This window comes from Littorina saxatilis, linkage group LG12, assembly GCF_037325665.1.
Source record: "Littorina saxatilis isolate snail1 linkage group LG12, US_GU_Lsax_2.0, whole genome shotgun sequence".
In the NCBI taxonomy this organism is placed as follows: Eukaryota; Metazoa; Mollusca; class Gastropoda; order Littorinimorpha; family Littorinidae; genus Littorina; species Littorina saxatilis.
In genome coordinates, this window is record NC_090256.1 from 64,803,045 (window position 1) to 64,821,100 (window position 18,056).

Below are 18,056 nucleotides of genomic sequence, written 5' to 3' on the forward strand. Positions count from 1 at the left end.
ACCTGGATATGAGACACACAGGGAAGTTAAATTCTCTAAATGCATACGACATGTGTAATTAAATAAGTGAGAGTTATGCGGATTTTAAAGTATTTCTTTCTTCTCATTTTGTTGAGATTATTTTTAATATTATTAAGATTCTGACCTGGATATTTTTGCCTTGAGGTCCCACAGGCACTGAATGCCCTCAGCATCACCAAACACCAGGAAGTCCCCTTTCCAGGCCAGGGAGGTAACTCGTGTCAGTCCACTCTGTCAAACATCAACAATGATAATTATGATGCTTACAATATTCACAGACTTTCATCGTAAGACTCTTTCAGGCATCAATAATGTAGGCTTGATACAAACATCACAGACTCATATCAGTCAACTTCATCAACAGTTTCATAATGACATGACTCATATCAAAATCACAAAACGATCTTTAGATTTGCCGGCATGAATGTTTTCACAAATGCACTCAGTGGCAATCAAAACCTAAAGAACACCTTTGTTATTTATTTATTTATTTATTTATTTGTTGCTTAACGTCAGCCGACTACGCAGAGCCATATCAGGACGAGGAAGGGGGGGATGAAGGGGGCCACTTGTCAAGCGATTCCTGTTTACAAATGCACTAACCCATTACTTGTGTCCCAGCAGGCTTTAGTAAAACTAAATTAATACCCACTGGAAGATTACCAGTTTCCAGTATGTTAAAATAGGCTTAACCTATCTACTGCTGGACTTACATCAGAACACTAACAGATTAAACTATACATGAATCGCGAGACAAGCGGCAAGAGAAGAGATTTTTGGAAAAAATACAGGTGAATGAGCAAGAAGGCAGAAAAAAGAAAAGAATTCATGAAGAAAAAGAGAGCATGACAGGAAAGAGGAACCAAAAATCTACCTAACAGCAAACTAGAAAGCTCCTGCGGTTCCAAAAACAGGAGGGGCCTTTAATTTCATAACCGCAGTGCCCCACTGCGGGAACACCTTTGTTATTTATTTGTTGTTATTTTCATCCTCATTTAACCATGCAGGACTTAAAGAAATAAACAAATCTAAGAACAGTACCGACCAAAAGTGTGCTGATAATCATGATCATTAAGTGAATATATACAAAACTCGTAACTCAAGTTTGTTCACCCTGCATAATAAACCTAAATAATAGCGCTAATCTTTTCAAGCAAAAAGTAGCACTGTGTGACGCACCTCAGGTGGAATCTTTGTCACATCAGAAATGGCGCTGCCTTCTACAATGAAGTGAAACACCGTGCAATCCTTGTCTGTCATGACGAAGTGTTCCCTCACCGACACCTTGTCCTGGGCTTTCTTCTCCCTGAAACGTTAGCATGGGTTCCATTGTTAATGATGCAAATACAGTGCCCTCCCCCCCCCCTCCCGCTTTTAGGACCTAAACAAATCTAAGAAAACCGGGTCTGTAATAGGAGGGAGTCTTGAAATGGGGGTAAATTTACAAAGGTTTAGAACAGAATGTCTAAAAAAAGCAAGGTCTTAACCCCTTCACTGCCACAGTGGTAGTAACTTATCCGAATGGTCTATGGGAAAGAACTGTGTTTAGAACCCCTACAAGTACTTGGACAGTGGTTACCTCCCATTTAGTTTTCAGAAATGTCCTGAAATGTTGTTGACACAAATCCCACGTATGAGATACGGTTATGGGCGTACGATAAACAGAAAATGACCACGTATTACATACGGGGTGGGCAGTGAAGGGGTTAAAGGTCCTTGTCTACATTTTTATACCGAAATCGCCATTTGACCATTAAAATGCAGAGTCTATTATCTACAAATATCAACTATACAGTGTAGCGGTTTGAAAATTCATTGTAGTATTCCAGCGTAGTACTCATAGTAGGATATCCTTATTTGGAAAATGCCAAGCGCAAAACTCCTCTCAAATCCCGTGCATTTTGTGCGTTTAAAAAAAGCGTGGACAGCGCTCCAGTGTCAAACTGTTGCTGCACTTGTTTGGGCGTGGCTATAAGCATAGTGACATGAATTTGATTGGTCAGTTCTTCTTCTTCTGCGTTCGATGTTGTGATTGGTCAGTATTTTTAGGCAAAGCACATGTTCTCAGCAAACAGAAAACAAAATATTGGAAGCGTGAGTCACGCTACACAAAAATAAAATCTTTTTTTTACATATATTTTTTTTCTATAACTTTTTTCCCCATGGTTCATTCATCATCTGACATAACTTTTTAGCGAAATCTAACCATAAGATTATTGAAAAAAAGCAAAAAAATGTAGACGACCACCTTTAAAATGGGGGAAGTCTAAAATCGGAGGGTCTTAAAAAGGGGGTTCCACAGTATCACGTCAACATTCTTTTTTTTCAAGCTGGAAACTCAGCTTGGGGAGGAGAAGAAGGAGAGGGGCAGAGACAGATAGGATGACAGACTGAAAGATAGTCAGGCCGAAAAACAGACAGAGATATAGAGACACAAAATTAGAAACAATGAAAATCTAATGTCTCAAACCTCTGAGCAATACAACAATAACAAAACAGTAAAACAACAACAATGAAAAGCAATAAATACATGAATAAACAAGAAGAGCAAACGCTCGATCGAGTCACTTTCGCAGTTCTGAATATTATATGAGGCATCAGATGGACAGGAAGAAATTGCTATTCACAACACAATACAGATGTAAATAATTTGATGTAAAGAATAATCCTATAAAGTTTGAATCAAATCCGATGAATAGTTTCAGAGATATGATATTTCAATTTTTTTCCTTCAAGACATACCTGTGACCTTGAAAAAGGTCAAAGGTCACCAAAGCAGACGTCAAAGTGTAGAGGTCACTGGGAGTCACGTTCACATAAAATTTGAGCCCGGTCACTTTTATAGTTTCCGAGAAAAGCCCAACGTTAAGTTGTGTGTTGCCGAACAGAAAAGGCTAGTTATCTCCCTTGTTTTTCTGATAACGTTCGTAAAAGGCTACAGATGTAAATACTTTGATGTAAAGAATAATCCTACAAAGTTTCAATCACATCCGATGAACTTTGTCAAAGATATAAAATGTCTAATTTTTCCTTTGACGCTGACCTGTGACCTTGAAAAAGGTCAAAGGTCAACGAAACCATCGTTAAAGTGTAGAGGTCATTGGAGGTCACGACTAAACAAAATATGAGCCGGATCGCTTTGATAGTTTCCGAGAAAAGTCCAACGTTAAGGTGGTGTCTACGGACGGCCGGCCGGCCGGCCGGACAGACTAACACTGACCGATTACATAGAGTCACTTTTTCTCAAGTGACTCAAAAATTAAAACCCATAAGTTTAAATCATGTCCATCTTATTGTATATGGCCGGCCTTATTTAGCATGAGACTCGTGAAATCTAATGCTCTACAAATTTACTACAGCTTAAATTGAGTCAAATGAGACGGCAGCTTATACATCTTTGCCTTTTTCTTTTTGGTAGGAGCTATGCTAACAATGTTTTAAAATTTTAGCCAAGAGTATGATACCCTATCAACATAATGAGCGCTTCTGTGGTGATAACGCGAGACAACTCCTGTGGTCCTGCCGCGAGGTGGCGCCAGTTACCAGCCGAAAGAAAGAAGGGGCATAACCTCACCAGAACCGACCATTGTCTGTTTACCGTATAAAATGCACGACTTACACACATACTGTTACCAAACTGATATGCTAATTGGGACCAATGCAAGTTTTGTTTCCTTTCTCGTGTGATCTTGCCGTGAGGTGGCGCCAGTTACCAGCCGAAAGAAAGAGGGGGCATAACTTCACCAGGGGCCAGTTTCATAAGATAGCAGTGAACCGACTGACAGTCGATCGACCGCCCAGTCGATCGACTGTGGTTGATCGCCGGGTCACCGAAAAGCGCGTTTCATGAGCGAATCACCGTCACCCGCGGACAACCGCAGTCGACCAACTGTACAGTAATCCGAATGGCCAATCGAGGGCTACATTTAGCAACATTACCACTTCCGTTTGCTCATTCGCACGTGGAAATGGCCGATTTCGAAGAAAAAACTAGTCTCGGCCCGCTCAAAATAACAATGACCGAGACTTTCAGTAATTCTTTCGCGTGACGTCGAACCCTCTTACGCCATAATGTGACGTCTTCAATAACCCTGACTTGTCTCCTGGATTACTGCGTTATGATAGATACATTTCGAAGAACAATCACAAGGTTTGGCTCACAATCCAAAAAAGTGTGAGCATTGTGCCATTGACTGTGGGGATAATTACATTTATTTTTGGTTTACCGCAGTAAGCCGAACACAGTGTTGGGGAGAGAGCATCACCGTGTTTGGCCGACTTCCGGTGAGACGACCCGCAGTCGGCCGACTGAAATTTTGTTCGTGAAACCCGATAACGTCAGATTACTGTGGTTCTCTCGGACAACTGCAGTTGGTCGACTGTGTTTCTGGCTTATGAAACTGGCCCCTGGCCCATTTCAGGAAATGGAATACACATGAGAAAGAGGAAGACTCACTTTCCGGCGCTGGGATCAGCCGTGGTGGAGTTGAAGCTGGGAGTGTCACCTTCCCCGGACAGTTTTTGTGCCGTCGTCTTCTCGTCTGCGTTGGAGTCCAGTAGCTTCTTCTTCAGAGACTTCAGGCTGTGCGATGGAGACCAACACTGAAAGAAAGATCACTCAAACACTCAATCAATCAATCAATCAATCAATCAATCAGCCATTCAATAAAGTTCAAGACTTACACAAATGATTAAGCAATTGTTTTCTAAATTACTAGTGGAACTCAATATAGTGGAAGAAGAAGACTACAAGTGTGATTCTCAAAAGGAGACATAATGGACTGCCAAATCCCATTTTGTTGAAAAATATTGTTGATTCCTTTTAAGTAACAAACAAAGAATGGAATTCAAATCTTCGTAAAACAGAGAGTAGTCTACTTCTGGCAAATGCAATCTTCAATCAAATGTTTCCCTTGTATCAAGCACAGATTTGAAAAATCTTTCTTCATGTCTCGCTTAGAAGAGTTGTTTCCCTTGCCCAACTAAACCCTGCCACTGTAAAATTATTCAAACACATTCTCTCAAAGTTTTGCTTGAGGGAGGAATCTCAGTTTAATTACCACTGCAGTAGGACGAGGAAAACTTCTTGGCAGTTCACGAATGAGGGTGTGGGACCTGAGATCCCACAGTTCCAGCGGCTTGTCCTTGAACGCGATGACAAAATACTGCCTGGAAAAACAAGAATTGAAGGTTATTGGAACGTTTTATTATTGACAAAACAAAACGTGACATTGACAGTACGTCGACCCAGTAATCTTTTAAGCAGACAGACAGACAAACACTTTTGGTACAAATAATGAACTTATATCAAAATCTTCGATGAATCTTGCATGCATTGATGCTGACTTCTTCTTCTGCGTTCGTGGGCTTAAACTCCCACGTACACTCGTGTTTTTTGCACGAGTGGAATGTTACGTGTATAACCGTTTTTACCCCGCCATTTAGGCAGCCATACGCTGTTTTCGGAAGAAGCATGCTGGGTATTTTCGTGTTTCTATAACCCACCGAACTCTCACATGGATTACAGGATCTTTTTCGTGCACACTTGGTCTTGTGCTTTGCGTGTACACACGGGGGTGTTCGGACACCGAGGAGAGTCTGCACACAAAGTTGACTCTGAGAAATAAATCTCTCGCCGAACGTGGGGACAAACTCACGCTGACAGCGGCCAACTGGATACAAATCCAGCGTGCTACCGACTGAGCTACATCCCCGCCCACATTGATGCTGACGAGGTATATTTATTATCAATCTGAATTTTGGAACGTTAGAGTCTTAATCTGTTTTTGGATTACTTCCTGGAAAGCAAAGAGATATGCCATGTAAAGTAAAGGGTCTTTACCTATTTGTGACATTTGTTTTGACAACTAAAGGTTGGGTTTGTGTGGGGATGTGTGTTTGAGTTTGTACATGATAAATCTGTCTACGAGTCTGTTTATGTCCGAGTCTGTGCTTCTGTATGTGAATGCACGTGCTACCTGATTCATCTAGCTGTCAACGCTTTTTCTCAGTAACTAAACAGAGTTGGGAGCAAATGCAAGAGAACCTTTTGTGTAAGTCTGATATTAGGTGGCACGTCATACTCTTTTCAAGTAATGCCAGAAAAGTATGAAACTATGCTAATTTTGAGTTGCTTTACATACAGCTGGAAAAATCAGTACTTACTTCAGATAGGAAACTTGCAACTGCTCAATGGGAGACTCTTCGTCCTTGTTGCTGCGAATCGGTGTCTGTCGACCTGAACACCAGTCAAAAATTAGTCAGCATGTGGGTTTCTTTATTTACACACAAAAACACACCTTTAAATTGAAAATTCTCTTTTATGTTATGACACATGTAGTCATTATCAAGGATTCACTCAGGCACATGTCATTTCAATACATAAACTAAATAAACTAAATAAACAAATAAACAAACAAACAAATAAATAACCTTTAAAAAAAACGCAAGAAAAAAAAAGAAAAAGAGAGAGAAACAGCCCAAACAACACAATATGAAGTGAACAGAAAATAAATTGCAGTTATCCAAGTCCTTCCAGAAATGACCATACGTCAACAACAACAAAAAAGAAGAAAAACACACACACACACACACACAGACAAAAACAAAACTAAGATCAAAAGGCAATAACCCTCCAACAACACAACTGAATAGACAGAAATATAAGCCGGGTCTTACCAGAGACGGTATCCACATGGAGGAGCTCATTGCGGACAAGACCGCTGGGTCCGGGGCTGGGGAATGCGTAGGACACAAAGTGCTTCAGGCTGGCCCACTCTATGCCCCTGTCATCAAGAGACAAAAAACCCCACCGTCATGCATGTGTGTATGTTGAATTCATTGCTCATAATGTCACAGCCCCCATGTTGCAATCAACACAATACTGAATTAAGGTTCACCCTTACAAGTTACAGACAGTAGTATTTTTTCTACACTCAAATTAACTTGCAATGTAACACTTGAGATCACACCGGCACATAGAGGAACATAAAATAGGATCTTTTATTTGACAAAGGTAATAGAAAAAGCAGTGATCTGCTTTTTTACATCTGGCCCTCGCCGCAAAGAGGGACTAATCTGCTATGTCTAAAGAATAAACAAACAATCATTGTACACTATATTTAAAAATACATTGAAGAGAGAGAGAGAGAGAGAGAGAGAGAGAGAGAGAGAGAGAGAGAGAGAGAGAGAGAGAGAGAGAGAGAGAGAGAGAAACAGAGAGAGAGTCTCTCTTGTTTTTGTCTGTATATTTTTCAATAGCTGCAAGAAAAATTTCCAGTTTTCAGCTAAAAATTTCCAGTTTTCAGCTAAAAATAAATGTGTCAAGGTCCTAAAAAATGACTCCCAACAAATCTAACATTATATGCCTTACTCCTCGAACAAGCCAGTTATTGAACATCTGTGCCTGTGTCTGCCTGACATCCTGAAAACTGGACAACTGACTGCTCTTCATCTTGACATAGGCACATACCTGACAGTGCTTGAATGCAGACTGTACTCTTTCTCTATCTGGCCACTGGCAACATTTGCCAGTTGCACTGAACCTGAGTAGGTACCTGAAATAAAGAATAGAAAGAACATAAAATCTTACACCATACTGTTTTTTGCAATGTCCTTTGCATTCAATGCAACAGTTGTATCTGGCATTGCCTTAACTGGGCAAAGGCTGTTCTGGAATGAGAAGCAGTCTGTACCCTAGTTACAACTTACAGAAACTGGTAATGATAGAAATCCAAAACAATTCGACTGCTAACGTTCCAAAATTATGTTTTTAAAAACGAGAATAAAAAGATTATGGAACGTTTAAATAGAGACAAACAAAACATCAGCCTTTAAAATGGATGAACAAGATCAACAACACACAAATTAAATAATAATGACAGACGGATGATACCATCTCTCTGGATGCTGCTGCTGTGATGCAAGATGGCAGAAAGCAAAACAACAAAAGGAAACTTTTTCAAATAAAGAGTTGAGCTGAGTTGAAATGAGTTGAATAATCACAGAAACTACATTTAGTCAAGCTGTGGAACTCACAGAATGAAATTGAACGTAGTCCGCCGCTAGTGCAAAAGGCAGTGAAAGTGACGAGCCTGTTTGGCGCGGTAGCGGTTGTGCTGTGCTTCATAACACGCTTTATTGTACCTCTCTTCATTTTAACTTTCTGAGCGTGTTTTTAATCCAAACATATCATATCTATATGTTTTTGGAATCAGGAATCGACAAGGAATAAGATGAAAGTGTTTTTAAATTGATTTCAAAAATGTACTTTTGATCATAATTTTTAATTTTTTTAATTTTCAGACCTTGTTTTTAATCCAAATATAACATATTTATATGTTTCTGGAATCAGAAAATGATGAAGAATAAGATGAACATAAATTTGAATCGTTTTATAAAAAAATTATTTTTTTTTACAATTTTCAGATTTTTAATGACCAAAGTCATTAATTAATTTTTAAACCACCAAGCTGAAATGCAATACCGAAATCTGGCCTTCGTCAAAGATTGCTTGGCCAAAATTTCAATCAATTTGATTGAAAAATTAGGGTGTGACAGTGCCGCCTCAACTTTTACAAAAAGCCGGATATGACGTCATCAAAGACATTTATCGAAAAAATGAAAAAAATGTCTGAGGATATCATACCCAGGAACTCTCATGTCAAATTTCATAAAGATCGGTCCAGTAGTTTACTCTGAATCGCTCTACACACACACACACACACACACGCACACACACACACACGCACACACACACACACACACACACACACACACATACACCACGACCTTCGTCTCGATTCCCCCTCTATGTTAAAACATTTAGTCAAAACTTGACTTAATGTGAAAAGAACCCCTTTTAAAAAGACATAAGGCATAAGACAATTTATTGTCCATACAATTAAACACTGGATGGAAAAGTGTGGTTACAATTGTCTTCTCTTAAACAACTAAACATAAAAAAACAACCCAAACATAAAATCATATTAAGTAAAAAAAAAGTACTCAAGACTGATGTTTTTACTTGGTGTGTTTTTATGATTTTTTTTGGATTTTTTAAATGTTTTAAAACAACAACCCACCAAGGGCAAGAACAGGCTCATAGACATCCCAGTTCTTGTTGGTGAGGGGCGGGCACATCCGCACCACCGTAATGTGCGAGGAGATCCCGTTCAGCAGCCCCGTCATCAAGAACTTGAGATGAACGCCAAGCCCCATCCTGCCCAGAGAGTCGCCCACAGACGACGCCAGCATGTCAGACAAGCCCAGCGACGGCTTTGGTACATCGCTGATGACGGGGAAGGTGATGGTGTTGAGAGAATCCTCGGAGAGGCCTTCTGTGTTGAGCGGTTCTGGCGGGTACAGCGGCGAGGTGATGGAGTGGGTATGCTGTGCCTGCAATGAGGTGTCAGCATCATTTTTGTGGATAATTACTGATACGACTATGGAAAACGATCTGCCCTGGCTTGACGGACCAAAATGCAATGCTTCACACATGAGGAGCAGCTTCAAAGTCAATCACTTTCAATATCAAAAACAAATATCACGAGAGGCTCAAAGGAGGAATATTCCTAAGCCAGTGATGTGTCCAGTTTACAATAAAGGTGTCTTTTGATCTGTTGCTACAGATGTGAATAGGATTCAGACTGAACAAAATACTTATAAGCATAACAACACTTTTTGACTGTTTACGCATGTATCTTCCTGTTTCCAAAATGACAGCAACTACTTATATATGCGATTTTCTTTCACAGACTAATATGATGGTAATTCAATCACTCAGTCAATCTTTCTTCCTTTTGTTGTCTTTCAGAAATAAAGCAAGTATCAACAACATGATCCGTGGCGTGTCCTTGGAACTGTCTGCTTAACCGTCAATTAACACAACAAATCTGCACCTTCAACCAAATTTCAGAAGTTAATGCCCCTGAATCAAATTGTTTGTTTGTTTGTTTGCTTAACGCCCAGCCAACCACGAAGGGCCATATCAGGGCGGTGCTGCTTTGACATATAACGTGCGCCACACACAAGACAGAAATCGCAGCACAGGCTTCATGTCTCACCCAGTCACATTATTCTGACACCGGACCAACCAGTCCTTGCACTAACCCCATAATGCCAGACGCCAGGCGGAGCAGCCACTAGATTGCCAATTTTAAAGTCTTAGGTATGACCCGGCCGGGGTTCGAACCCACGACCTCCCGCTCATGGGGCGGACGCCTTACCACTAGGCCACCGTGTTGCGGTCCCTGAATCAAATGCAACTATGATATATATATATATTCACATAAAGTAGAGTACAAAATAAGCAAAGTTACTTACATGTACTTCCCCTGCCTGTAGCTCCCAGAAGATGACTCTACTGTCACTCATAATCAGTGCTACGTTGTTCTCTGACACAGGGAACAACGACGCGCCATACACACGGTTGTGACGCGTTACACGTAATGGGTCTGACTGACAGCGCAGGTCATATGCAACATCCTGTGAGATGTTGGGCGGTGTGTCGTCTGAAATAAAAACATAAAAGCAATGATTTACAAGGCACACACAATTGCAAACCATTATTCTGTTGATTCTATGTAGAGGAAGGAGTGACAACCTAAAAGTGTGAACCTGTGTTTTGTGCATGCGCATATTCATCCATGTGGATGTGAGCATGCACACACACACACACACATGCGAAGAAAAAAAGCAAAGCAGAGAAGCTGCATAAATGTATACTACCATATATATTCATCTGTTTGCACATTCAACTAAAGCTCAACACACTAAGAACAAACTTAAGTGTTCAGCAACGGTACATGCACGTACTTTGAAAAGAAAATGTACACCTTAGAAAACACAAGAAACTCACTGATCTCAAATTCTACTTTAAATTAACACAGTCATTCAAAGGTGCCTTAATGTGATAGTGTTGAAATGTTTCAGACATAGCTAATGAAGCTCACCAAAAGCACCATGTCCTTCTGGGGCCGGGGTAGATATGGTGTTAGTTTTCCTCCTCACCCTAACCGACATGCTGCCATTTTCATGGAGGCACATCAACACATCTCTCTGCCAGCAAGAGAACACCTGTGGATACAAGGGAAAACAGAATAAACAAAATTAAGCAATCAGTTATTGTACAACAGGCTAGACACATATATACCTGTCAAAATTGCATGAGTGCTCAAGTGCATAAATGCAAACTCACAATCACATCTATACATGCAGCACAATGCACACCTGCATGATCATGCACACACACGCGTGCGCAGGCACGCACCCACCCACCCACGCACGCACGCACGCACGCACGCACGCACACACACATTGACAGTAGATTTAGCTATTCTGATCTGCTGATCACATTCAGTCAAGAGAAAGATGTGTGCCACATCTCAGCATACCAATAAGACATGAAACACTAGCTAGTAGACTGCCACCATCCCAAACAAAGCCGAGACTGCACACCCTGACTTGCTAGTTACTTATCACTGCTTTAAATTAGTATGTTTTAATTCAAACTTGTGCCTTCCTAGATACTAACTACACACATATTCTCTTGTGAAAGAGAGTTCCCAAAACCTAATGTTAAAGATTCAACTAATCGGCATACATTTTCTTCCAGTGTGCAATATATATATATATATACATATGAATCTCTCCTCCCCTCCTTTCAATAGCAAATCTAAGTCCAGCAAGATTCTGAATCAGCAAAGTTTGTGTGCTTTCCCACCCACCTCTGTAAAAGGAGAACTGGTCCTGTCCATGGCAATGATGCCGACTGTCTGGTTGATCTGGAGATCCAGGATGAGAATCTCACGAGCGTACAGCAGGAGAATGTGGTGACGGCAAGAATGGTGGAAGCTCAGCTGCAGGCATTCGTTCAGAGTGACGCTCTCTTCTTCTGCTCCGTTAGGTTTGCTGTTCACACAACACATGTTTATTGGTTAATACTGCACAGAGATGGCCAAATCTCCCAAATTAACTCGCCAGCTGGGCCAGTAACTTCAAGAAAGTCACTAGCCTGCCAAAAATGCTGCTGGCCTGGTACATACCACAGTTGCTGCATCTGCATTGTTTATATGGTTTTGAAACTCGATAGTACAGTGATCGACAAGAAGAAACTCGATAGTACAGCAGTCCCTCTCGTGAACAGACACCCTTGGGCCATAGCAAAACTGTCCGTACATTGCAGGTGTCCGGTCACGGGAGGAGTGACCACACCACCTCCTCCCCCATACACTCACAGAGACACACAAACAACAGGATTGAGTCTATGCTAATCACTTCTTGTGGCTACTAAACAATAACAATAAACTCCTAATACTTCTTTAAACGTTCTGTAAAAATGATTTGTATGAAAAGTGTTGAAAAGAAGAGATAAAATAAATCCTCAAGGCAGTGAACACACTCACCATGCACTGACATACGAAAGCAGCCACACAAACACAGCACAGAGGAGCGTGTGCAGATGCTTTGCAAGAATAAGCTTGAAAGCCAGTTTGAATAAATAGCAGCAGATAGAGCTGCATGTCATAATCATGTAATTTATTTTCTTCTTGTCTGGCTTTATTGACTGCATGCCGATCATGTGGCATGGCAGTGACTTTGCACTCTTCAATTGGAAATACACTGTACATAACACAGCTCCCAATCTCCCTCACTAATGCCTACCCCAAGCCGTGACAACTGATGCTTGGAAATTGTGTGGAAGAGTACACCTCTCTATTTCTCTCCAATGCTCTTCCTGCTGACATGCAGTGACACCGGACACCCCACAGAGTTTAACCAGCTACCCCTCCACCCGCCCCCCCCCCATCTCTCTCTCACTCCCTCCAGCCATGTACTGTTTGGGGCTGTGGCCAGAGAGGCCAGCTGCACTGTTCACTCAGAGCAAAACCAGTTGACTGTGTCGTAACTTTTGACAAAGCAAGACAACTGAAGGGTTCACAGATTAGGCAACCGACTCACTGGTCAAGGCTGAGGGGTAACAAGAGTATCTTGTCAATGAAAGAGGTTACACACAGACACACGATGCTGAGAACTGTGGCCGGTTTTTCACTCTCTTTCGCTCAGGACCTTCATCGACTGTGGTTTCTGTTGTTTACGTCCAACAGACAAGAATAAAGAGCACAGTGCAGTTTCATGTTGGCATCTTTGCATGTACTCCACTCCTGACCAAAACTACCCCCCCTCCTGATGGGTACACGTGCACTCAAGTTATCAGTGACTGTCATCACGCCATTGCGGCTGTGATCTTTGTACCAAGAGCCGGACTGCTCTGTTATCGATTTTGTTGTGGTGAGGGTTAAGTGTGGAGATTTGTTCCGATCTCCCAGGTCAACTTATGTGCACACCTGCTAGTGACTTATCCCCCTTCGTGTGTACACGCAAGCACAAGACCAAGTGCGCACGTAAAAGATCCTGTAATCCATGTCAGAGTTCGGTGGGTTATAGAAACACGAAAATACCCAGCATGCTTCCTCCGAAAGCGGCGTATGGCTGCCTAAATGGCGGGGTAAAAACGGTCATACACGTAAAATTCCACTCGTGCAAAAACACGAGTGTACGTGGGAGTTTCAGCCCACGAACGAAGAAGAAGAAGAAGTTGTGGTGAAAATTTGACGATGGTCTGTCTGTACACTGAAGGTATGACCAGCTGTTGGGACCGAAAATGAGTGTCCGCGTCCACGTTTTGCAGGTGTCCGTTTAAGGGGGGGGGGCAAATTTAGAAGGAAAACACTCCGTGCCGAGCAAATGTGTCCGTACATGTCAGGTGTCCGCTCACGCCAGGGCCCGTACATTTCAGGGACTGCTGTACAACCAAAAGTGTTGCATTTGACCAGAATTGTCACTGGCCAGCCGGGCGATATGCCAGGCGATTTGTACTAGCATGGCGGAATGTTTACTCGCCGCTTGCGATTAAGCGGACGATTTGGCTATCCCTGCTGTTGAACTGGTTTCTGTTCTGCATTATTATCTTTTTGTGCAACACAGCCCTTGACTTTAGACCTCCCTCCTTAGCTTGCAACGTCTGTACATTTCTCTCAGAATTCTGGCAGTCTTAAAAAGAATGTTACAGTGATCCACACTCGCTAACAAGAGACTTGGTAAAAAAAAACAATAAAAAAAAAGAACAGCAGCGAATTGAGTCTGTGATGCGTACCTGGGTTTGCTCTCTCCGACCAAGATGCGGCTCATTCTCTTGGCCAGGTTTTTGGACGCAGACCCTTTTCTGTCCAGACTGCCAGAGCTGCTGCTGCGAGACATTCCTGCCACAAAATCGTAATAAAACACTCTAAATTAATTTTTCACGAGTCGCTTGTTCATTAATATAACCATCTAAGGTGCCTGGAGACTCATCGCTTTTACTTACTAGTGTCTTTCCTTTATTTACTGCGTTTATGTCCCTTTGTTATTCGATCTCTTTCCTACCATAAAAAGGACTTGGATCACCAACATGAAACCGGAAATAAGTAAAAATTATCAAAACTGTATTCCTACTTTCCATGTGCAAGCAGTTTCTGCCTATCCCTTCTCCTACAGTGTATCAGATATATTTCTGTCTCTGTACCAGCAGCAGCTGCTTTTCCAAGATAGATAGATATCAATATCACCTTCATTTATATCTCAAAGGCAAATTATGTTATGATGACAACAAATTCTCCTCTTCTTCTTTCTCGATAATGGGCTGAAACTCCCACGTACACATGTGTTTTAGCACGAGTGGGTTTTTACATGTATGACCGTTTTTACCATGCCATTCAGGCAGCCATATGCCGCTTTCGTGGGAGGTGTCAACAAACAAACAAACACATGTACACACACACAAATTACCTTGTGTAGATGGGTTGGAGATGTAATACTTCTTTCCATTGCTGGATGGTGTCTTAGTGATGATGAAGTCATTCACAAATATGATGCAATCTTGGCCAAGAACTGGAAAACAACCAATGAACCATTATCACTAAGTATGAGGTAAAAGGTATACAGTCTGTACACACAGCATTTTGACATATTTTCTCTCTCCCCTCTCTCTCTCTCAAACACACACTCACATATGCAAACAACTCTCTCTCTCTCTCTCTCTCTCTCTCTCTCTCTCTCTCTCTCTCTCTCTCTCTCTCTCTCTCTCTCTCTCTCTCTCTCTCTCTCTCTCTCTCTCTCTCTCTCTCTCTCTCTCTCTCTCTCTCTCTCTCTCTCGCGGTTTTTTTGAAGCAACAACAATTTAGAGAAACGTCACAGTAACATTTACAATCACTTTTCTGTGTATCTTGTTTGTCCACATTAAATAGGTTGAAGTTCTTGTGAATGATTTAGTTTTTTCTAGCTTAAACATTCCATAAGCTTAATCTTGTTTGGGTTTTTTATTCTGACTTGGGAACATTAGCAGTGTATCAGTTTCAGATTTCAAATCTGCTTCAGTTTCAATCATCCCTCTAGAAACTACAAGTACAACAGAACTCACAGGCCAGATTCTTCCCATTGAAGGGGTCAAATGTGAATGAGAGCAGAGTCTCTGTGTAGGATTTTTTCCACAGTTTGGTACCAGTGTCAGCGTTCCACAAAATGAGCGAGTAAGGAGGGTGCAAAGCCAGCAGCAGATCCCGCGAGGCATCCTGATTCCTCAGCCACTCCAAAGCTAGAAACAAACAAAGCAACGGTTGAAAGGTAATGTGAATGGCTGTACAGAAATTATACTTTCCGATTTTATGAGGCAAAGGTAACATGAATGTGACTGGTAACCTAAAGTAACATTACATGATGACTTGACTGATAACCTGTCAATCTGTTTCCTTAATTGTTAACTGCCCATACTGTTGTGTGTATACACAGATGTGTTTACAGGAACCACGTGTTGCACTGCATGTGTGAGTACTGTATGTGCATGGTTACCTGCCTCATGAGTGTGCCTGCTTCTTGCTCTGTCTGCACATGTGAATACACCTGTGTTTCGGTCCCAGTGTCAAAAGCTTTTGTGTTTCTGTTAGGAAGTCTAAACTATGTCAAAGTTCTGCACCATCAACTTCCTGATTCAATACCATCAACTTTTAAAAGTGAATATGATTATGAATTGGATGACAACATACCAATTTCCCCTCTCCCAGCGTTAATCCCGGAGGTAACCCTGCACAAAAACACAGGCAGACACACTCTTACACACACACACACACACACTCACATGCTGGCCCACACATTTCCTTTTCACACACCTTGAACTGGTTTGTTTCCATCCGAGAACTCTGAGCGACTCGTTCCCTGTGCAACATCCCACACCACGATGACGCCAGCACTGTCAGCAGATGCAAGTCGCAGGCTGTACGGACTGTTCAGATCATGATGGTAGTTCTCATGCGCCCATTTCACCTGTGCAATTCCAGATTGAAAGAGACTCCTTTATCAGACAAATGTTATAGATTAATTAATAATAGTAATAATACAGTGGCAAGCCTAGTTGTGTGAAAAAAAAATTGCACCATACTCTCAGATTCTTAAATCTTACATTTTTCAAAATATGCCTTTGGCAGTCTTGTAAACTTTCATTAGAGTTTCAACCATCTTCAAAGTTTTTGTCAAATGATGCTTGGTTCACTGACTACAAAAACATCTGCATGCAAGATAGAGTCAACGAAAAAACAAAGGAGAAAAGACATTCTTACCTGAGTAACAACACCTTTGTGCTTGTCCAAAACCTGTATGATCTGCAAATAAATGTTAAAAAAATGTCTGTCAGTGTTGAAACAAAAGGGTGAAACAATTATCACATATATATGATATAAACAACTCCCTTTGTATCCTTTGTTAAGGGCTGACAACATTAACAAGCAAAAATAAATGAATAGATAATTATAATTCATTTCTCTGTGAACCAGAATTAAATGAAGACTGGAACTGAATGTGATAGTGATACATGTATACATTCATGCAGTGTCAAAACAAATGAGAATAAAGTATCCATAACGTACTTATCAAACATGATCTGCATACTTTTTATCCTTCCTCGTTTGAAGAGCTGACAGAAATAATATATCATTATCATGCATATAATGTGAATTTGAAATAATCTATTTCTCTGACTCTGTGAAGAAGAATTAATTAAGTCTGCACCACATATACGTTATAACAGTGCAAATAATATTGACATACTTGGAATGAAAATCTTCTTCTGATAATAGAAAACTTACCTGTACACTTTTGGGGTCCACAACTGTCACCAAATTTTGACAGCCATAAGCAAGGACTCCTTGCCACCCCCTGAAAGGTAAATCATCAATTTCTATCAGTGCAAAAATATTACCACTACTAATATTAGTAGTTATAGTATAGTAGTAACTAACAGTAGTACAATTTAGTAGTAGTAGTAGTAGTAGTAGTGGTAGTAGATTTATATATGATGAACTTCTACTTCCACTGCACAGACCGACGCCAACAGACTGCTGCACTGCATGCATGCAGGCAAGACAGACAGAACACACACACACACACACACACACACACACACACACACACACACACACACACACACACACACACACACACACAGCGGTGTTATACTCTTTAAAACAGTAATGCTTTGCCGACTGTGCACTCATCAACGCGCGGTTCTTACACCCGTGATTTCACTTCCCATGATCAAAGGGGTGTGTGCCACTGCAAAACATCTCATTAGTAATTTTGCATCCAATGTCCCGTCTAAAAGTACACTCACCAGTCACATGCGCTTTTATTCTGCAGATGGAGCGGGCCTGTTATTGTTTTAGGAAAGAGCTTCATTGTGAAAAAGTTGCAGCGGTCAAGATTTGGGTCTTTTCCCCAAATCCACAAGTCGTTTTATTCTTCAAGCCGCCATTTTGAAAGACATTATACTAATCGAGAAATGTCCGAGAGATACTTAGTAAAGTCATGCACTGCAAAGAAATTAAAATATAAAATATAATCTAAAAATTAGTTAAACCGTATGTGTTGACAGAATGATCGGTATTTGATTCATTTGTTTCAATAAATACGATAAAATATATTAATCTTTTATCGCTTGGTTATGACTT

At 41.0% G+C, this 18,056-nt stretch overlaps 1 protein-coding gene and 1 non-coding gene across 2 annotated transcripts in view; both read right to left on the reverse strand.

Moving 5' to 3' along the window:
* The window catches only part of LOC138982549 (WD repeat-containing protein 11-like), a 39,539-nt gene extending 21,687 nt beyond the window's left edge, over positions 1-17,852 (reverse strand). Inside the window, exons 1-18 of the mRNA XM_070355863.1 lie at positions 17,720-17,852; positions 17,196-17,265; positions 16,671-16,712; positions 16,224-16,377; positions 15,479-15,652; positions 14,848-14,949; positions 14,177-14,282; positions 11,748-11,931; positions 10,974-11,097; positions 10,345-10,532; positions 9,105-9,417; positions 7,493-7,577; positions 6,700-6,806; positions 6,187-6,259; positions 5,082-5,190; positions 4,478-4,623; positions 1,201-1,327; positions 146-252 (exon numbers count right to left, since the gene is read on the reverse strand). Coding sequence (XP_070211964.1) covers positions 146-252; positions 1,201-1,327; positions 4,478-4,623; positions 5,082-5,190; positions 6,187-6,259; positions 6,700-6,806; positions 7,493-7,577; positions 9,105-9,417; positions 10,345-10,532; positions 10,974-11,097; positions 11,748-11,931; positions 14,177-14,282; positions 14,848-14,949; positions 15,479-15,652; positions 16,224-16,377; positions 16,671-16,712; positions 17,196-17,265; positions 17,720-17,784 — 2,276 coding nt within the window. The 5' untranslated portion in view covers positions 17,785-17,852. The remainder of the gene's footprint in view (positions 1-145; positions 253-1,200; positions 1,328-4,477; positions 4,624-5,081; positions 5,191-6,186; positions 6,260-6,699; positions 6,807-7,492; positions 7,578-9,104; positions 9,418-10,344; positions 10,533-10,973; positions 11,098-11,747; positions 11,932-14,176; positions 14,283-14,847; positions 14,950-15,478; positions 15,653-16,223; positions 16,378-16,670; positions 16,713-17,195; positions 17,266-17,719) is intronic.
* On the reverse strand, positions 10,193-10,270 carry Trnam-cau (transfer RNA methionine (anticodon CAU)). The gene has a single exon. It is a non-coding gene; the product is annotated as a tRNA-Met (tRNA).
* Positions 17,853-18,056: the final 204 nt, after the last annotated feature.